This window comes from Macaca nemestrina, chromosome X, assembly GCF_043159975.1.
Source record: "Macaca nemestrina isolate mMacNem1 chromosome X, mMacNem.hap1, whole genome shotgun sequence".
Lineage (NCBI taxonomy): Eukaryota > Metazoa > Chordata > Mammalia > Primates > Cercopithecidae > Macaca > Macaca nemestrina.
Window position 1 is genome coordinate 149,652,758 of NC_092145.1, and position 22,828 is coordinate 149,675,585.

General features: G+C 39.5%; 1 protein-coding gene across 7 annotated transcripts in view; it reads left to right on the top strand.

Annotated features, from left to right (window-relative positions):
* LOC105478119 (Rho GTPase activating protein 6) overlaps positions 1-22,828 on the top strand; it is a 542,515-nt gene that overhangs the window by 468,868 nt on the left and 50,819 nt on the right. For all 7 annotated transcript variants that reach the window (XR_011618239.1, XM_011735126.3, XM_071088688.1 and 4 more), the window contains exons 3-5: positions 10,268-10,339; positions 19,672-19,928; positions 22,221-22,416. Coding sequence is in view for 6 of the 7 variants with exons in the window: in XM_011735126.3 (XP_011733428.1) it covers positions 10,268-10,339; positions 19,672-19,928; positions 22,221-22,416 (525 nt within the window). In the remaining variant the exon portion in view is untranslated. The remainder of the gene's footprint in view (positions 1-10,267; positions 10,340-19,671; positions 19,929-22,220; positions 22,417-22,828) is intronic.

A 22,828-nucleotide genomic window follows, 5' to 3' on the forward strand; every position in this document is an offset into this window, starting at 1 on the left:
AAGAAAGAAAAGAAGAATAAAATGAATAACAACGAGTGCAGTAAGATCAAAGAACACTAGCTACCATCTACCCTTGGTTTAATACTCTTAAATCCTTGAGAAGGCTGACATACATGGAGTCTCTCCGGGAAGACGTTTGAGGCAGAAAACCAGAATAGGGGCAGGAAATGTGTCATTTCATCATCTGAAATGGGAACTTTATTAACTCGCCTGAGTATAAAGTCAAGAAAGAAGGTATTTTTCAGGACTGTTTAATTAAATGTCATTCTGTTTATCAAAACAGAGAAATCTGGCAGGCATTTCTAACCATATGGGATTTTTGGAAATATATGAACAACATGTGATTACGTGTTTAGCTGAATATTATTTAAAATGTATGCAAAATCCTGAAAGGGCTTTTGAACTAGGTTCCTAAAATCATCCTCTGGTACATTCTATTTGTAATGCTGCTGTGTGCATAAAATTATTCCAATAGAAATAAAGCAAAGCCTCAATAAAACCAGCCCCTTTTAATGAGCTGCTTCTTGTAATTATAAATATCCATAATCATTTATTTTGACTGTAAGTAATATAACAAGGCAAAATCTATAATTTTCTAAAGTAATATAATCTATATAAAAACAAAGGTGTTTCATACTACTTATGGAAGATAAATGTATCCTGCAAGCTGAATGTTGGCAGATCAGCTTTTGCTCTTCTAAATCATCTAAATATCATCAGTGCCTTTGATTACAGCTTCATGCCTAGTGCTTTAAAAATCAAAGTTTGCTTTTAAGGAATGTAATTTAAAAACTGCTGATCATCTAAGTCTTGGGAGGTCAAGGACACTCTTATTTCCTTTATAGTTACAAGTTTAATTTGATGTTTTCCAAAATAGACTTGGGTATAAATTCCACATCAATATGCTCAGCAGAGCCCCATGCAGAATATTTCTGAGTGGGATTTACTGAATATAAGATTATTTTTATGACTGGGACATTACAGATACAATCATTAATGAATAAAAATTAAAATAAATTTAAACAACTTTCTCTAGCATCAAGTTGAAACTCAAGTCTCAATAGAGCAAGTTTCAGGAACAGGTGGGATTTCAGGTAACATGGAGAACAGCAGCTCAGATCCGATTCTTAAAGGGGGATTCCCCCTTGACATGAGGCCAGCAACTCACTCTGCCTGCAGAACATGCAACATATTTCCATGCCAGGGAGAGAAGGATGTGACGTCATTCATTCACTCATTCAGTCATTCCCTTATTCATCTATCTAATAGCTGTCAAGACTCCTAGTATGTGTTGGGCATTGTACTACATGCTAAGTATATAGAATCTCTTTTCTAAACTCAAAAAGTTGTACATAGGTGGTAGTAGTGGTCAGGGTAAAATACACTTGTGAAAGGAAGAAATTATAGTGACAAGTCCTATAATAGATGGCAAGTGATGGAGGATCCATAAGGAAGAAGGACAAATTATTTATAGTATAGATAGGGAAGACTTTACAACAGGAGAAGTTATCTGAGATTAGTTTGGAAGGATAAGAACAAAAAGGTACTCCAGTAGAAAATTGGGACAAAAAAATAGAAAAATGGGGCATTTTAGTCTGGGAGTCATAAAAGGTGGGGTATACTTGGAAAGAATAAACTTTTTGTAGAACTATAAGAGATTTCAGGGTCTGTGTGAGTTATAGTTTCAGGAGATAAAGTCGAAGATATTTGGGTACAATATCTTGAGGTATATTATAAGCCAAGAGAGAATATAGGTTTTATTTTTGCAGGTCAGTGGTTCTCAATCGGGGGCAACTTTGTGCTCCCTCCCTGGGATACTTGGCAAGGTCTATATTTTTCTGTTACAACTGGGGAGGGGGGAAGGCTACTGGCATCTGGTGGATGGAGACCAGGGATCCACTAAGCATCCTACACTGTATAGGACAGTCCCGATGGCAAAGACTCTGCCCCAAATGTTGACAGTGCTAGAGTGAAAAACTTTGCTCTAGATAATGGAGAGTAACTGAAAGATTTTACATATGGGAGAGAAGTAAAGAGGTAGTTTCTAGGAAAGTGATGCAACACTTTCTAGGAGGTTTGCTACATCACAATGGTCATCAAAATGCTGGGTGTCAATAAGGGAAACAATATTCGCCTGCAGGGAGAAAGATCAACTAACTTCTTTAGCATCTACTTTGTGCTGGACAGTCAATGTGTTATACTAATCTCCCCATGATGTTGGCAACTGCTACTTTCTGCAGCAATGGGGACTATCAGATGAAACAGGATGAGACTAGAGGCTGGAAGACCATATAGATCAGTGTTTACTCTCACATGGAAACAGTGGAGGTCTGGACTGTAGCAGTGTCCATGGAGATGGAGATGTCAGAGCAAAGAGGAAGGTCAAATCAAAAGGAGTTCTTTACCAATTACATGTGAGAAGGGTTTAGCCACCAAATGGAAGGTTTACAGAATGACTTCGAGGTGGCTGGTTCGGAAGAGTGGGTAGCTGGAGAGACTGTAAAAGGAAGTCTCAGAGGGCAGGTATAGGGCTACCCACAGTTGTGACCTTTGAGGTGCCCATGGGAGGTTCAGATGTAGATGCCTGGTAAACAAAGGGAAAAATAAGTCTCCAGTTGTAAAGAGACCTCAAACAGAGATGTGTTTAAGAGTTTGCAACATCACGATGGTCATCAAAACACTGGGTGTCATTAAGAGAAACAATATTTGCCTGCAGGGAGAAAGATCAACTAATTTATTGAGCATCTATTCTGTGCTGGACAGTTAATATGTTATCATCTCAGTCTCTCCATGATATTGCAAGGAGACTGAATGCAGACAGGCCCAGAAAGGCGCTCAAAGTCAGGCAGCCAGTCAGAGGCAGAGCCAAGCTTGGAGCAGTGTCTCATCAAAACTGATCCCCATCCATTCATTCTTTCAATATTATTTATAATGTGAATTGCTGCATGGAGAGAAGAAGCCACAGAACAGGTTGAGAAAGAAGACCCTGAGACAGGAAAAGAAAAAGTGAAGAATGATGTCATCAAGTCCAAAGGAAGGAAGAACTTCAAGTAATAGTTTCAGTTATCAATTGTAAAAAGACTCAGAGTCAGACCAGAGGATGTTTCTGCCATAAATTGCTATCCAAATGATATCAAGTCTTGCACACACACACAGAGTTTATATCAGAGTTAGAATGTGTACACTGCATTAGACATCATCAGGGACTTGCTGTAGTGCAAGGAGCAAAAAACAGACAATAATTTGATGAAAAGTACTTAGAGTTTGAAGAAGTAGAGCCAGGAAGAACAGAAGGAAGGTAGGGTGGTAGCTAAAGGGAAGATATTTTACAGATGAAGATTCAGACTTGAGCGTAGATGTAGGCTGAAGGACTTGAGTGGAAACACCAAAGTTTGAGTATGTAGGAGTGAGGGTCTAAATGAGAGAATGAAGGAGTTGGCCTTGGAGTGGAGAAGGGTCCACTGTTCCTCTAAAATAGTGGTCTTCAATCTTGTTGGGCCTGTAGACTCTCTTGAGAACCTCGTGAAAGTTTTAGATGTCGCCCCAGAAAAACAACGTAACCATTCTGAAAACTGGGTATGATCTTAGGGAGTTCTTGCTAAAATCTCCTAAGCTTAAAATTTAACAGGCTCTCTTTGAGAGTGAAGAGGTGCTGTTAATGTCATTATAGAGGACAACAGGCTGCATCTAAGCTTCAAGCAATCCCAGACTGGTGAATTAGAAGTGGCTGGAGAATGTGATGAGCTGAATTTCCTCTGTGCTGGCATTGATTATTGAGGCGTGACTGAATCACAGTAAGAGTTCCTCTGAAAAGAGCAGTTTGAGTTTGTTAGGAAAATGGTGCTCTGGAAATTGATTTCTTTCAAACAATTCAACCCTGTAAAATCCTTGCAATATCCTTGTGTAAATCCAGGGTTATGTGGATGAGCTCTGAAAGCCATTGAAGTGGAAATTCCTATTTTAGAAACGGCATCAGAAATGTTTCTGGAAATGTTTACACCTAGAATAGCAATTTGGTATATCCTGGGGGAAGTATCCAGAGTGAGGAAATCAACAGGAGCCCAAAGTTTTGCTTTCTATTTATTGAGTAAAAATGTACTGATTGCTAGCCACATGACAAGACCTGTTCCAAGTGCTTTATGAATGAATTCATTAAATCCTCATCACAAGCCTATAGGTAGCTACTGTTATTATCCTCCATTTTACAGAGAGGGCAATGGAGGCATAGTGAGATAGCAGGGTTGATCTTGGTTTGGGTCAGGGAGTAGATTTGGAAAAAGGCTGTCTGTTTCCAGAGTCTGACCTCCTACTTTTACTCTATATTGAGAAAGTTTACATATCATAATATGTTCACACATTCACTCAGTCAAGTCTTTTTTTTTTTTTTTTTTTTTTTTTGATACAGAGTCTTGCTCTGTCACCCAGGCTGGAGTGCAGTGGAACAATCTTGGCTCACTGCAACCTCCGCTTCCTGTGATTCTCCTGCCTCAGCCTCCTGAGTAGCTGGAATTAAAGGCACCCACCATCACACCCAGCAAATTTTTGTATTTTTAGTAAAGACAGGGTTTCACCGCGTAGGCCAGGCTGGTCTCAAACTCCTGACCTCAAATGACCTGCCCACCTGGGCCTCCCAAAGTGTGGGATTACAGGCGTGCATGCCCAGCCAATTCTTCTTATAAGCTTTCAAATATCATATTTGTTTAAGCACCTGTATTCTTTAGTGTTGTAAAGGTAACTATCCATCCTCTGACAGGGACTGTAGATGGAGGGAAATGCATCCAGGAATCTAATTTATCACACCAGGGTCCTATAGATAGATTTAGGGTTATGGGAACAGTACCTCATCACCGGTTATAGATTTTGAGAGCCTTCAATGAGCCACCTCTGAAGCCTTTTTAAAGATGGTTGGACATGCTTAGGCAGAGGGTCCCTGATTTGTGTGCTAAAGTTCCTTCAAATGAAGGAGTTTCAAGTGAACAGAAATTCTCAGGTGTTAAATGCTGCTACAACTCCAGAAAGACTGCCAACTCCTCCCAGATGACCAGAAACTTGGTCAACTTCTCTGCTAACTGACCTCTAAACAACTTTACCCATAATAGCTAAGAATACCAGCCAATACTTGCTGAGTATTTCCTGTGGACCAGGCTATACACACACACACACACACACACACACACACATCCAGTTTGCACAGTGGTACAGTAGTGGAGGGTCATAAAAATAAGCATGCAAGTTGAAACCACCTGATATGGTTCAGCTATATCCCCACCCAAATCTCATCTTGTATTGTAGCTCCCATAATTCCCATGTGTGGTGAGGGGGACCCAGTGGGAGTTAATTGAATTATGGGGGCAGTTACCTCCAAGCTGCTATTCTCGTGATAGTGAGTTCTCACAAGATCTGATGGTTTTATAAGGGGCTTTTCCCCCACTTCACTCTGCACTTCTCCTTGCTGCTGCCATGTGAAGAAGGTAGCATTTGCTTCCCCTTCCGCCATGATTATAAGTTTCCTGAGGCCTCCCCAGCCATGTGGAACTGTGAGTCATTTGAACTTCTTTCTTTTATAAATTACCGAGTCTCTGGTATGTTCTTATAGCAGCATGAGGACAGAGTAATACAGAGGACCTGCTTTGATACTGCATAGTCCTGTGAGCAAGTTCTGAATTTATCATCTCACACCTCCTGCCCATGTACGAGTTACTTACTCTGTCCTAATCTGTCTCCTTATCTGTAAAATGGAAAGAATAATATTGGCTTCATAGAATTGCTATGAGGATGTAATAAGATTTTGGATACTAAGCACTTAGCTTATAGTACTTACTCAATAAACACTGACTATTTATTACTACTGTGTGCTGTATCACAGGGAAGTTGTGGTGGTCAGATGAGATCATTGGCATTCAGATATTTAGAAAAGTTAAACACTTAAGAACTTTCTTCCAAAGGACTTTGTTGCTGAGTTTTCAGGCCCATTCCATGAATGTAACTAACTCTCATATTAGTGCACTTCTGCAAAAATGATGAGGTCTTTTGTTATTGTTTTTATTGAGGAATAACATATATAGTAATGTACATAAATATGAGTGTGCACAGCTCGATAGGTTTTTAATATGTGAATGACATGTTACTACCAACCAGATCAAGATATAGAACATGCTCAGCACCCCGGAAGATTCCCTTATACCCTCTTTCAGGTAATATTTATTCCCCAAAGGTAACCCTTACTCTTCCTTCTGTCACCTAAACAAATCTTTCCTTGGACAATATTTTTATTATTATCTCTAGAATTAATTGTAATATGGAAAATACCAGTTTATAAGCCTCATTCTCTGAATATGATCACTTTAAAATTAGGAGATATGTACTTCATTGCTTAGACCCAACCCAAAAGCTCCATCTGACTTCCTGGCTTTGGACAGTGCTGACATGTCCTCAGGGCATGCCCTGCACTGGGCTATTCACTTGGAAGGAGACAAAAGCCTAGGAAGCCTAGTTTCACCCTCAGAGAGCTAGTCTAACTAGAGAAAGAAGCCTTAAAATGGAACACCATCCCTAACAGCAAATGAATCCATAAAAAGCATGTCTCAGGGAGCAATCTCATGTTTTCTTGTTTTCGACCCTCCTGAAGACACTGTTTGGTATTGGTATTTCCCAAGAGGATGCCCAGATTAACCACCTTCCACACAGTTGGGTCCTTTGCTTTGGGGTCACTAGGACGGGGAAAGCTTGCTGCCTTGCCATCTGCTATTGTGTCACAGGTGTCTGTGAGGTCTCTCAGGTAGGACATGGTTTCCTCTGGACACATTAATGAGGACTTCCACAATTCCTAGTGAAAAGAGGGCAAAAGGTGGCCAATCCCTATGTGCTTGTTCCAAGATGTATTTTATCAGGGCATGCTACCCAAGTTCTTCCTGCAGGTCACTTGTCTGTAAGACAGTGCACACACTGGGAGCAGTTAGCAAGCACGCAGTCATCACCATATGCACCATGAAAACACTTATGTGCAGTATTGGTAGTTGTGGAGCTTGCATTTCTTTAAAAGACAGAATGGCATTTAATCACAGTTATTGCCATCCAAGGAGCTGGTGGAACATAAACTGTTCTGTATGATTGCAAGCACATAAGCCTCTTGAGCTTTCTCACAAAGTTTTCTGTGCTTTATGAGAACAAAAGATGAGACATTTTATTCTTCAAAAATGGGGGACTCCAAGGCAAACCACAGATTAATCACAAAGGAGAAGAGGAATAAGCAGTTTCACCGTGCATCTCTGGTCATTTTGCTGAGGATTTTAAAAGAGAAAATGGTGTGCTAACGCAATGCTTCATTTCACACTATTGCATGTCATCCATCATTTTGTATAGTTACCTATTCATAACATTCACCTCTATCTAATTAAGTGAAAAATTTTTGTTGTAAGTAATTAAGTATTTTTCAATAGGCCAGCATTCTCAAAGATCATACTTTGCCTATAAGGGGACTTCAAGGTGTTGTCTGGAGTTTTGGAGTTTAAGGTATATATTATCCTTGTGGGATTATGTAAACTCTCATATTTGTGGGAATATAAATGAGAAAAACTATTTTGAAAAGTTTGATTTTACCAAATAAAGTCTGAAATTGCATATACATAGATCCAGCAATGCAACTTTTACATATACCCTGGAGTGGTGGTTCCAGACTTCAATGTGAACCAGACTTTAATGTGCACCATAATCCCTTAGAAGGTGTGTTCAAACACACATTGCTGAGTGACACCCCAGAGTTCCAGATTTAGCATATCTGGAGTGGGACCATAGACAGTTTGTACCTCTAGCAGGTTCCCAGGTGATACTGATGCTGCTGGTCCCAGAACTACACTTTAAGAACCACTGTCTCAGGGAGACTTGTATACGTACATGCTTGTAAGAAGACATGAGCAAAATTTTTCAAAAACATTGTTCCTAATAACCCCAAGTTAGAAACAACTCAAATGCCATCAACAGTTCAATGAGGAAATGAACTGTGGTATATTCATACCAAAAACCCCTACTATATAGCAATCAAGAGGAATGATCTACAGCTACCTGCCTCAACAGGATGAATCTCATTAAGTGTTGGTGAACAAAATAAACAAGGCAAGAAACAGTATCCATAATGTGATTCCATCTGTTTGCATCCCAAAACAGGAAAAACAAAATCATATTCTTTATAAATGCATGAATAGATGGTAAAACTATGAATAAAATCTGATAAGTCATCATTGCAAAAGTCACACTAGTAATTATCTGGGGCTAGGAAGAGGGAAGAATACAGGTGGTTTCTCAGGTACTAGCAATAGTCTACATCTTAACTTGGCTTAACTTGGCTATTAGATATGTTGGAGTTGGACTTATGGTTATTATTTAGACAGAACATTTATATTTATACACATCTACATAGAATACATCTCATAAGTTTTTAAAAAGTTCTTAAGATCATTCTATCTTTTAAAAATAATGTCCTCTATCTGGTATGTATTCTGACTCTTTGACAGCTTGTTTGAATTTTACGATCTTCCCATTTGTTATGAAAAATTAAATCTCAAGCTTTAATAGATGGTTTAATTATTCTGCTGGGTCAACTATTTAAATGAAAGAATTTTTGTTACTGTCAAATACATTTGAGATATGGACTAGCTATGAACAAAGTGTTACAGAGTAAAAGACCTGTAAGGTCTAATTGGAGAACAGATTAGATCTTGTACAGTTAGTATGTTTACGATCTGTGTAATAAGTCAGGCAGGCCCTAGTAGATCATCTTTTAGATGATGTTCATATCTATGAACATATACATAATGGAAGAGATTGATGGCTGTTGCCATCAAATACATTACAACTGATTTAGATAATTTCCCCTATAAAAATTACGTGACTACAAGAATGAAGATTCTTATGAACTATTTTCTTTTGGTGACAGGAGAGTCATTTTTGAAATCTTTGAAAAGAAGGAAGGACTGAATGTGCCTGTTGATTATATTGTGATGTTCTTTTGCCTCCAAAAAATGAGAAGTTAGGGACATCTGCAACTCTGGGAGGATACCAGGAACGCTCATTTCTGTTTCATAATGCTTACTCTGTTTTATCCTGATATTATAGTCTTGCTTTTAAATGTATTGGACTGAATCTCTTTCTTTACATTTTTAGTGTGTCCTGTACAAACAATTCTTAATCATTTTTTTCACCATACGTTTCCTTGCGGCATGGTCTGCATGTCCCCTATTTGATGACAGTGTGGATTCTGAATTTGCACCTCCCACATGCTAAATTGACAGCTGCATAACCTCAAAATGCATTCTGGCAATGATGAATGCCAATATTTTATGATGACAGCCCAGGAATTTGATTGCAGCTGCCCAGTGATATGAGTGGTATCTTTATTATTTGGTGAGTTAAACAGACACATTAAGTACATTTGTTGCAAATACTAGACTGTAAAAGAATGTATTTCTTACTTATTATAGTGAACAATGAGAAACAACCAAAATGTTCATCAATGGAGGAATGGTTAACTCAATTACAATATAGCTATAACATGGAACTCCCCACAAAGAAAGTAGCCTGACCTGTGTCAGGCTCCCTTTGAAGAGCTTTATATGTGTTGTTTCATTTCATTCTCACAACAACCTTGTGAAATTCCCATTTTATTCTGGATATTAGCCCTTTGTCAGATGAGTAGATTGCAAAAATGTTCTCCCATTCTGTAGGTTGTCTGTTCCCTCTGATGGTAGTTTCTTTTGCTGTGCAGAAGCGCTACCTGACTTCAAACTATCCTACAAGGCTACAGTAACCAAAACAGCATGGTACTGTTCTATGGACTTCCAAATCCATTTTCTTATCCAGTTGTACTCTCCTAGCTCATGAATGTCAAAGCTATATATGCTGTTAATTCTCTTCTCATGGAGATTTGGTTCAAGATGAACATTAAGTTATGTAACCACAGAGAAGAGGAAGAGGCTTAGATAATAGTAAAATTACACCTATCTAAATGTCAAAGCTAAATTACTTCCAAAGGAGGTACGTTTCCTATACATCCCATGACTGAAAGGAAATTCAAGAATATATACCAAAATTCTGGTGATATGTGCTATCCAAGTCAGGATTTTCATGTATTCTCAGAGCTGTTACTTGTTTAAAATGTCAAATTATCAGTGAAGCAAGAGAAAAGCCATACTTTTGCTCAAATGTAATTATTGATACTATAAAATATCACTTCTATGTTTATCTTTATAACTTCTCCTTTTAATATTTATAGATGGACAAAAGAGAAAGAAATCTTTAAGAAAGAAACTGGATTCACTAGGAAAGGAGAAAAACAAAGACAAAGGTAAAAGATAAAGTAACTAATGTAAATGCATCTTCCATGGAGCATAATGGTTAAATTTGGTGGGGTTATTGAATTGCGTAGGTATACATGGTTCAACTCTGTTATGAAAACTGGATTTCTACAATGAAATGTCATTAAGGGCTGTTTTGGTCTACTCTTCTTTGTTTGAGCAACCCTGTACTGAACTGATGAATTCAGCTGGTTTGAGGAGAGTGTGACCTCAGCCAAGTTTATGGTTCCAATTATTATTTTGACCAATCAGCTATACATAAAGAGGATCTGGGTTGAGAAGCCATGGACAGCATCTCTAACGCTAACCAGCTGTCTGGCAAATCCAGACAGGCAGGGTTAGTTGAATGAGAGTTTGAATACACCTACCATGATTACTGGAAAGAAACAGTCTCATCCTCATGGGTTACTGAAGATAGGCCATTCTCAGCATTTTTTTTTCCGCCCAGTTGAAAAATATTTATTTGTAACCAATGTGAATGCTTATGTTTTACTTTGTTACATTGCCTCAGCCAAGACAGGTTAAAGCAAATGCCCTTAATATTTTGGGGGTCACAGAGCCCTTTAAGAAGCATTGACAATGATGATGCTTTATCAAAGGCCTGAAACTCATCCAATGCCCACCCTGCCACCCCCTAAATTTAAAATTCCCAGATTAGATATTCACTTAAGTATTTTCCTTTTTAAAAATCCAGGAACCTTAGGGAATTGTCAGTGACTATTAGTCTTTTTTGTTTTCTTTCTTTTTTTTTTTTCTTGAGGTGGAGTCTTGCTTTGTCACCCAGGCTGGAGTACAGTAACACGATCTCGGCTCACTGCAACCTCCACCTCCTGGGTTCACACCATTCTCCTGCCTCAGCCTCCTAAGTAGCTGGGACTACAGGCGCCTGCCACCACACCTGGCTAGTTTTTTTGGGGGGGATTGTTTTTTTGTTTGTTTTTGTATTTTTACTAAAGACAGGGTTTCACCGTGTTAGCCAGAATAGTCTCGAGCTCCTGACCTCGTGATCTGCCCACCTCGGCCTCCCAAAGTGCTGGGATTACAGGCTTGAGCCACCGCGCCCAGCCTAGTATTTTTTTTAAACTCTTGTTTTAGGTTCAGGGGTACACGTGTATGTTTGTTAAATAGGTAAATTTTGTGTTGCAAGGGTTTGTTGTACAGATTATTTCATCACCCAGCTAATCACCATTGTACCCAACAGGTGGTTTTTCAATTCTCACTTTCCTCCCACCCTCCACCCTCAAGTAGGCCCCAGTGTGTCTTGTTCCCTTCTTTGTGTCCATATCAACATGTTTAGGTCCCACTTGTAAGTGCATTCTCAGCATTTTTTTTGTACAACAAAATTTGTTTTTTAAAATATATATAAATGAAATATAATGTTGAACATGAGAGGGCGATTCTTTTTTGTTATACTTTAAGTTCTAGGGTACATGTGCATAACGTACAGGTTACATATGTATACATGTGCCATGTTGGTGTGCTGCACCCATTAACTCATCGTTTACATTAGGTGTATCTCCTAATGCTATCCCTCCCCCCTGCCCCCTCCCCACAATAGGACCTGGTGTGTGATGTTCCCCTTCCTGTGTCCAAGTGATCTCATTGTTCAATTCCCACCTATGAGTGAGAACATGCGGTATTTGGTTTTCTGTTCTTGTGATAGTTTGCTGAGAAAGATGGTTTCCAGCTGCATCCATGTCCCTACAAAGGACATGAACTCATCCTTTTTTATGGCTGCATAGAATTCCATGGTGTATATGTGTCACATTTTCTTAATCCAGTCTGTCACTGATGGACATTTGGGTTGATTCCAAGTCTTTGCTATTGTGAATAGTGCCACAATAAACATATGTGTGAATGTGTCTTTATAGCAGCATGCCTTATAATCCTTTGGGTATATCCCCAGTAATGGGATGGCTGGGTCAAATGGTATTTCTAGTTCTAGATCCTTGAGGAATCGCCACACTGTTTTCCACAATGGTTGAACTAGTTTACAGTCCCACCAACAGTGTAAAACTGTTCCTATTTCTCCACATCCTCTCCAGCACCTGTTGTTTCCTGATTTTTTAATGATTGCCATTCTAACTGGTGTGAGATGGTATCTCATTGTGGTTTTGATTTGCATTTCTCTGATGGCGAGTGATGATGAGCATTTTTTCATGTGTCTGTTGACTATATGAATGTCTTCTTTTGAGAAGTGTCTGTTCATATTCTTTACCCACTTTTTGATGGGGTTGTTTTTTTCTTGTAAATTTGATTGAGTTCTTTATAGGTTCTGGATATTAGCCCTTTGTCAGATGAGTAGATTGCAAAAATGTTCTCCCATTCTGTAGGTTGTCTGTTCCCTCTGATGGTAATTTCTTTTGCTGTGCAGAAGCACTACCTGACTTCAAACTATCCTACAAGGCTACAGTAACCAAAACAGCATGGTACTGGTACCAAAACAGAGATATAGACCAATGGAACAGAACAGAGCCCTCAGAAAGAGTACCACACATCTACAGCCATCTGATCTTTGACAAACCTGACAAAAACAAGAAATGGGGAAAGATTCCCTATTTAATAAATGGTGCTGGGAAAATTGGCTAGCCATAAGTAGAAAGCTGAAACTGGATCCTTTCCTTACTCCCTATACGAAAATTAATTCAAGATGGATTAGAGACTTAAATGTTAGACCTAAAACCATAAAAACCCTAGAAGAAAACCTAGGTAATACTATTCAGGACATAGGCATGGGCAAGGACTTCATGTCTAAAACACCAAAAGCAGCGGCAACAAAAGCCAAAATTGACAAATGCATTCTCAGCATTTTTATGTTAGATCACAGTATACTACTCATCTTTTGCTTCGTATGTTTTGGGAATTGTTTACTCTCATCATACTGTTTTGTGTCCCCTTGTGTGTCTATTTAGGGAACTAAAACTTTAGCCACTCTCTCAGAGGTATTTATGGTCATTTAAAACTGATATTCTTTGAGCCCACATAATGGACACTTGAGCCCCATTGATGCAGTCCAATTTTTTGTGCCTTTTTTTTTTTCAAGACAGAGTCTTGCTCTGTCACCCAGGCTGGAGTGCATTGGCACAATCTCGGCTCACTGCAACCTCCACCTCCTGGGTTCAAGCAATTCTCCTGCCTCAGCCTCCCAAGTAGCTGGGATTACAGGCACACACCACCATGCCCAGCTAATTCACCGTGCTGGCCAGGCTGGTCTTGAACTCTTGACCTCATGATCCGCCTGCCTCAGCCTCCCAAAGTGCTGGGATTATAGGCGTGAGCCACCGCACTTTTTGCTGCTTATTTTTATGGTCTGTTATGAAGTGGTTGCTAAATGGTACCATGTATGCATTTATTTTCATTTTATGTGACACAGTCAATGAGTCTTGAATGAGAACAGCCATACACATCTCATCTTGGAGTCCTTTTATATAATGATATAATTTCTGCCTTAAAAGTAATGGAAGGCGATGACACCAAGGGTATTAAAAAGTGCATTGGGATCAGTATTGGACAAGAGCTATTCCATACCATTGATCTCAGTCTCTACACCTATATCTTGAACAGTCATGACATTTGGTTCTTTAGACTAAAAACAGTGAAGAATTCTAAAGAATGGAAAACCATTATTTTACTTCCTTTGGAGTGAGGTTTCTCAACCTTGCTACTATTGTCATTTTAGACTGGATAATTATCTGGAGTAGGGGCTATCCTGTGGATTGTGAGATGTTTAGCAGCATCCCTGGCCTCTATTCATTAGATGCCAGTAACACCACCCCCAACCCAAATATCTTCAGACATTTCAAATGTTTACCTCAAATTGGAAAAAAGAAGGTGAAAGTGTCAGTGATCCCCACCCCTGACTACACAATAGAATCACTTGTGGACCTTTAAAAAGTCCAAGACCCCCACCCCAGGGAGTCTGAGTTGATTGTTCTGCAGGGATACCTCAGGCATGGGTGTTTTTAAGAGCATCTAATGTGCAACTTCTAGGATGAGAACTCTGATCCATATTAACTAGGATACTCACCAGGGCACGTTCTGTCACAGCAGATTCTACTGCTGGAATAATGAAGGCTAAGGGTGGTCCAGCTACCTATTATAGTCTGATAAATTGTGTTATATTTAATTGTTGATATGTTTGTGCCCTTATTTTTGTAATGACCTAAATATTAATAGCCAGCATTGCTCTTTTAAACTAGAGTTTTTGCTCATTCTGTTCCTGCAGTAGAGCACTTTTACGTCTCCAGATTAGAGCAATTTTCCATGTGTATAGAGCATATTAAAGGGATCACTGAGGTTGGTATTAGTAATGTATTCTCTTTTAAACTTGGTTTATTCTAGGGTGATGATATTGATATTGGGATTTAAATACATCTAATCTGGACTTTAGGTGATTTTTCAGAAAGTATCCATTTGGCTAGACTAAGCAGAGTGAGCATATTTGCAGGAGGTTCCTCAAAAGAATGATGAGATGTTCCCTCAACAGAAGGAGATGTATGTTTGCTTACATATATTATATATTCAAAGCAGCAGGAAGCAAGAATTTGAATTAAAATGGAAGGAAGGGCCAGGGAAGTAATCGAACAATACATACTGGGCCATTATAGATTTTTTAAACTAAATCATATTTACATAGGCTTAGTGAAAACTGAAATGTTCTATACTGCCTCAAAGGTAGCTAAGTGGGAAGAGGAAGGCAGGTCCTGGTGGTTCCAAAGAAAAGACGTATTACCCACCCAACTAAGGGGGAAATATCAGGCTTCGTGCCAAAAAAAAAAAAAAATTAAGTAGCTTTAATGTTTAAAAACAAAGTAACCTAGGCCTAAGTGAAGGTTAATTACATGGCATCTTTTCAGAACTTAAAGCCCTGTCCATGTCAACACTGGGAGTCACTGCATGGATGTCCTGGGAACCAGGGTGTGAGGATGGGGGGGGGGGGGTGCCAATCTGGCACAGATGTAATCTATTCACATAATTTCCTTCCAGTTGGATATTAGCATTTGGGTTTGTAACAGCTGCACATGTGAAAAATGGTCATTTGAAACCAAGAGTAAAAGAAGGAAAACAGGAAACTAAATGATCTCCTGAGTTAGGTAATCTAAAAATAAACAGAAGCAGCCTTTTAGAATCGAATTGCTCTCCCAATAGTGATTCATAAATGGTTGATATGCTACCATATTAATTGATTTCATCAGAATGAATCATGTCCTGTATGTTATTTAATTGCCTTGATATATAGCGGATCATGTGACACTCCTATGTTCCCCATGCCACTTAAGCAGTGCCCATGTGACTTTTGATTTACATATGGAAACTAATTCAAGATTGACACTAATCAGAAAACATATTTTCATACAGAATAATTCCAAGTCCTTAATTTCTCTTAGTTATATTTCTTGACAACCAAAAGAGTTTTTAAAATTTTCAGAACTTCTGAAAATTTCTTTCTGTGTCAAAAGTAATTTTAAAATTAAGTAATTTTAAAAATAGCTACTTTGTTTTATTAATGGGCTTCCTAAACTGAGCACATGGGGAATAGGTTTTACTATGATGTAACTCTGGGAGATTGTACCCCCAACAACCCTTGCCAGGATATTTTCGGATTATGCCATATATGTATCCACATACATATGTGTATCTGGAAAGAGTTCAGTTCTGGCACCGTTCTTTATGGTGAAATCATATTGTATCATGTTTTATTTTCCTCACTGTCTAGGTATGTCACTGTATGTGAGCTGTGAAGTAACACTAGGTACAAATAGCTCATACAACTTTTAATTTTGCTCCATATTAAATAGCAGAACAGTCAAGTTATCAGATATCACTATGCAGAAATTATCAAAGAACATATATTGAATGTTGTCATTGAGTGGTAGTACTTCTAGGATAAGAAGAGAGGAAAGAACCAGGGAGTGTGTGGTTTCTGAGAAGGTTAGGAAGGGGCCAGCTCACACAGTACTGGGCCACAGCATGACTTTTGATTTGAAAGTTCAGGAGAAAGATAATGGTACCTTAGACTAGGGTGGGAGTGATGGTGGAAGTGGAGAGAAGTGAATGGAAAAAAGAGATAATGTGAAAGTGACATGATAAAGATTTGATGATGGAGTGAAAATGGGATGTAAGAAGGAATGAAGTATCAAGGATGACTCTCAGATTTCTGGTTCTCCCACATGAAGAACAGGCAAACTTTTGGAAATCTGAGTAAGACCTTGTAAGGGAAGACGAAGAGTAAGAAATGCCTTTGGGACATCCAGATAAGAAGGTGGAAGAAGTGGTTAGTGCTCAAAGAAGGGGTCTGAGCTAGAGGTAGCAATAAGGTGTGAAATGTGTATGGATGGAAGTTTAAGTTATGGGTATCATGCTGTTAATTACATAGAGAGACAAGAGTGATGAGGAGGGTTAAGATTGAGCTCTGAGGACCTTCCACATTGAAAACCCAGGTAGAAGATGATAAGCCAGAAGAAGGGGCAAGAATGTAGCCAGAGAGGTAGAGAAAAACCCAGTTAGTATATCCAAGATGCAAAGGACAGGGAGCATTTCAGGAAATGGCAATCAGGGTTAAAGGATGACAAAAGGGCAAATGAAACAGAGCTGTCAAAAACACTGAATTTAATGACCCTGAAGACAGCAATGACTTAGAGGGAGCTGCTTTAGAATCTAATGGAGGTATCAGCTAGACAGGATGAAGTGAAGAAAGAGTGGTAGGTGAGAAAGTTATAGGCCAGAAAGTAAAGGGAACACTTTAGAGAATTTTAACTGTGGCAAAAGGAGAGGGGGTAAACCATGGAGAAAAGAAAAGAGTGGGTCGAGGGTTATTTATTTTTTTTAAGAAGTAGCTGCTTGAATATATGTAGTAAAAAAATAGTAGAAAAAAAGAGGTTGAAGATACAGGCACAAGAAGATGTAATTTATAGCAGGGGTGGCCCACCAGCTGTCTTTGTAAATAAAGCTTTACTAGAACACAGCCATGCCCATTTATTTACTTACTGTCTGTGGCTGCTTTCCTGCTAGACTGGCAGGTTGAGTAGCTACCACAAAGACTGTGCAGCCTGCCAACAGGGTGGAGGCTGGAGTGAGGCAAATTGAGCACCTAGGCCACAGAATTGAAGGAAATGCTCAGTCTGCATGCTGACTCTGCGCTTGCCCCATGCTGAGTGCGAGCACCCTATCATTTTGCATCCTAGCCATTCTAAGCCCCAGCCATATCCACAAAGCCTAAAATATTTGCTATCTCGCCCTTTACAGAAAATAATTGCTGAACCCTATTTATACTCGAAGAGTATTGGATAAATTTTTTGAGCTCTTGAGTGCAGTATACCATTATCCATGGTTTAAACTTATCCATAGTTGAATGACAGGTGGGAGAGCATGGGAACCAGGGAGAGGCAGAAAGGCTGGCAGGATGCCAAGTCACACCTACATATCATGCAAAGGGAGGTGGTGTAGGGCACAGGTACAGCAGGTGTGAAGAGTTGGAGCCTTTGCATCTGCTGGGTGCTCTTCTCCTGAAACAAGGCAGAATTATTTGCTGGTGGGGAGGATCTGCACCAGAGGTAAAAGAAGTCTCTAAACTAGTCTGGTTGGTTTTCCTTAGATGGAAAAAATGACTGGGAAAGGGCTCAGTAGTCCCCATCTTATAGTAAATCCCTGCCATGCATATGCCCACCTGAGCAGATGTGTCACTTGCTACATTTATCAATGTTCTTTTCACTCTTATTATGCCCTCTGTTATTTCATGTAGTTGTCAGCCTCACCATCCACGTTTCCAGACTTTTCCAACCTTTTAAAAGTAATATTTGATCATTTCTACAGACAAAATTATATCTATGTGTGTGTGTGTGTGTGTGTGTGTGCGCGCGCGCACACACACACACGTGCATCTCCTCAGGGTACATAACAGAAGGTTTTGCTAGTAGTAGACACAGCCTATTATCAATAGTGAGAATTATACCTCACTACACTGTCTAAATTGATCACTCAAAGGAGAAGTACCTAATTATTTTTTATTACCATGTATCACCTAGCTTTTTGCTAAAGAATGGCAAGCATCCTCTGAAAATCCCGAAATACTAAAGTTTTGATTTTTTACTTCAAAACAAATTGCATGCTTTTATAGAACCAGAGGTGCAGGCTTTTCAAGTAACATTTCTGCTTTTAATGTAGACTTGGTCATTAGCCCAGTGGTGTTCGAAATGTTGCCATGGATCAAGGAGGAAAACTTTTTAAAGTATCTTTCTACCTAATTTAATGTTAGCTTTTTCTTTCAAAAGAACAACCAACCTTAGAATTATTTTCCCTTGATCATTTTAGTTTCATTCATAGGGCTTCTAAAAACAATGGAGAGGTTAGATTCCAACTTACTGCTGCTAGGAGACCTAATTTGTAGTCTAAAAAGAATAATACATCTGATTACATTATTAGTGCCTTTCAGCATGAATCTAACATATTGCCAATAAAACTCCTGGCCCTAAGGGTCCAAGGTATGTGTATACAAACAGATTTATGACAGAAATTCAGAAAGGAAATCTATGTATGTCTCCAAATAAAGCCATCAATTTCTGCACTATGCCCCTTTCCCCAAATTCTCCTTACTAAAGGATTTAACAAATTGTTTCCTGGGCCTCCCACAAGATATTTAGTGGCTGAGTCCACTCTGCATGTGGCCAGTAGAATGGCTTGAGTGTAGATCACGAGAGTGACAGCCCCAACCTAGCTGGCTGGAAATAGAATGTGGGGATAAGGAACACAACGAAAACAGAGCAGACTCCTTCCCAAGCAGTTCCCAAGCTGCTCCTCTGCCTGTCAGGTTATTCTTGCTGGGAACCTCAAAGTGTATTCAGTTGACTAAATTTCAGCCTCAGCTTCATGCATCTCTCTATTATAACACCTAATAGTCAGTCTGTTACCATGATTTGCATTTCTGATTATTCACTTCTTCACCCCAACCCATACTCTGAACACCTCAGGAGAAAGGATTGTATCTTTTATAAGCTTTGTGCTTCCCATTGCCTAGCTTGTTGTGGCACGTAGTGCACAATCAATAAATGCCTGTTGAATGAATGTATAGACTAGAGACATGGAGAAAAACTAGAGACCTAGATGTCTAAGATGTGTGTTTATAAATACTAGTTTTCTTTATTGAAATGGAAACTTGGGCCATTCTGATTAACACGAATGTCACCTTTTTATTTTGATCGATGAGTCAATTCTTCAGAAAACATTCCTTTGAACATGTCTGTCCTTACTTAGGTCTGAAACATAAATGAGAGTGTTCACTGGTCCAGTCAGTCTCTGAAAGTGAATGTCTGTTTTTTGATTCCAGAATTCATCCCGCAGGCATTTGGAATGCCCTTATCCCAAGTCATTGCGAATGACAGGGCCTATAAACTCAAGCAGGACTTGCAGAGGGATGAGCAGAAAGATGCATCTGACTTTGTGGCTTCCCTCCTCCCATTTGGAAATAAAAGACAAAACAAAGAACTCTCAAGCAGTAACTCATCTCTCAGCTCAACCTCAGAAACACCAAATGAGTCAACGTCCCCAAACACCCCGGAACCAGCTCCTCGGGCTAGGAGGAGGGTAAGGTGGCCAATATTTGCTCTGACACCAGTGCTAGGAAAACTGAAGATGTACAGTTATTCTTTGACTTTTTGTTCATGTGAAAACTGGATATGTAGTTGGTGTTCAGGTGTCTGTCAACAAACTCCATTAATGAAGAATGTGCACTGGGCATGTGGCACCTTGCATAGCCTCAGACCTTGTCCTGACTCCTCTTGAAGCTGTTGGTGTCCCTCCTTTGTCACATCTGTGCTGCATGCTCTCTTAAACATTCGACAATATCACCATTGATTCTGGTCTCTTGTAATCTGTCAGTCTTGCCATACTTGCCCACTAGACTGTGAGGCTTGAGGGCAAGGCCCGGTGTTTTAGCTATTAATACTTTCTTCATCACCAGTCTGAGAACATGTCTGGCCAAATGAATTGGTGGTGGGTCTTCCTAAACAATGAGCTTTTTCCTTATCAATGGAGCATTTCTTTTTCTCAAACAGAACCATAGAATCCTCTATATATCCTCTTTCAAATACTCTAACAATATGGTACCAGTTGTTAAGTACTATGTTCTAGGTACTGTGCTATTATTTGAATTGTTCAGGCAAACTGGTTGGTGATTGGCTGAGTCAGTTCATAAGCATCTCTAAAGCTTCCAGGACACTGGAAGATCTTCTCTCCCTTTTTAAAAACAAATCTGCATTTTATTTTTATCTTTTATTTTTTGACTCAGGGTCTTGCTCTGTTGCCCGGACTGGAGTGCAGTGGCATGATCACTGCTCACTGCAGCTTCAATCTCCTGGGCTCAAGCGATCCTTCTGCCTCAGCCTCCCCAGTAGCTGGGACTACAGATGCACACCACCACGCCTAGCTATTATTATTATTTAGTAGAGATGTAGTCTCACTGTGTTGCCCAGACTGGTCTTGAACTTTCGAACTCAAGTGATCCAAAGTGCTGGGTTTACAGGCATGAGCCACCACACCTGACCTTCTCTCCCTTTTTTCACTGTCACGTGGAGACCCAAAATTTTTGCCACCTCCAGCTGTTGAAGACTGCCCTAGTTAAAACTCCAGACACTTCCCACTTAAAACCCACATTTTTCAATCAGCTCCTAACATTCAGGGCTTGTCCGAGGTAGAGAGAGACCTGATCCATTGCTGTTTTTGCAGTATTGACTATGTTTAAAAATGAAGAAATTACAAAATTATGGAATGCCTGAATTTGCATGATGGAATTATTCTTCTAATTCTGTCATTGTGTCTCAGACTGTGTATTGTCATACAACAATAACACTAAAACTCTAAATTTTAGCTTTCTGGGAATGTAGGGCTCAGGCAATTGTTCTCCCAAATGCCCTCCTCTGTCCAGGCCTGGCTAGCCAACTGCTTTCTCAGTGCTTCATCAAGTATGGGTGTGGCAAATACAATTGGTTCCCTGCTCCCTTTCCCTGACCCTTTACCATTCCTAGCATGCCAGCTCACCTTCCATCTGCCAACACCTTATTTCTTTGCTGAGGGCTTTCTCTGATGCCAGAGGCACCCAGCCCATCCAAATGGCAGGCTGTAAGTACTTAGGAGATAATATTATCTCTCTGCCCCCACCAGAGGCTGCCCTTAAGAAGTGATTCCTGAGGCTTGGTGTATAAATACCCCAGCTCTCTCACTTGATAGGGATAGCTCTAAGGTGCATGATCTACAGCTGTCTCCTAGAGCTCCCCAGAAAGATTGAACTCCAGTTGCCCACAATGATAATAGACTTGATAATGCTCCCTTCGTCAGCTGCCTTTCCTTCCTTGTCTCATTTCCCCCCTCCCCTGTAGGTGTTTCCCAGGACCACCTCTCTAATAAAGCACTTTGTGCTGTTTCTCAGGAAAACTAAGCTCAGGCTGTTTTATGGAATCATTATATTTTAAAAATCTACTTCCTAGAACCATAGTTGAGTTTTTTATTTACAAAACTTCTCTGACTACCTCATTCATTGAGTATGTAATTTTTTTCTTGTTTCAAGAAATGAAGTGGTTGGGCCAAAATACTTTAATTATATGTTTCCCATCGCTTGTTCTTCCATTTGGAAAATTTTGTCTATTGTTGAAATTGTAACTGCCATTATTAGCTTGAGGAAACCTTGTAGAGGTTTTCTAACTTTTTCAAAAGGCATATTTTTTCTTTCAATATACAAACAGAACAATTAAAGAAATCAAGCAATATTATTTCAAGTGTGATAAAGAGTCATGAGCAAAAGTATGTATTGGTTAGCATCTGGGGGCAGCTGGTTTTTTTGGCTATCTGTACTTTATGTTCACAGCTCTGTGTCACTTGCAGGGTGCCATGTCAGTGGATTCTATCACGGATCTTGATGACAATCAGTCTCGACTACTAGAAGCTTTACAACTTTCCTTGCCTGCTGAGGCTCAAAGTAAAAAAGAAAAAGCCAGAGATAAGAAACTCAGTCTGAATCCTATTTACAGACAGGTCCCTAGGCTGGTGGACAGCTGCTGTCAGCATCTAGAAAAACATGGTAAGTAGACTTGTCTGTCTAAAGTACTAAGGACTTTCATTTATTCAAGCATCATTCATTGAAGTACCCAATGTCAATTCTGTGTTCATCTGATCAAGCTCTGAACTGAAATTTCCTGTGTGAAAGTATACAGATGTGAGTGTTTGCTTAAGAGATTGTGGGGCTAAACAAGATTGGAGGAGGGGGTGAATCAACTTGATGATATTCAGACTGCTTCGCTCCCAGTAGTCCTCAAAAGTGACTTTGGAGGCCAAGCAATTTAGTGAAGGATCAGGTTGGTTGGGCTGGGTTTGTCACTAGAACCTCTTTCAAACAGACCAGAGCCACTTTTATTGTTTATACATAAAAGTAGCCCAGGAGGTTACTCACAAGGGTTCCTTTAAAAAGTAAGAGTTCAACTTAAGTGATGATT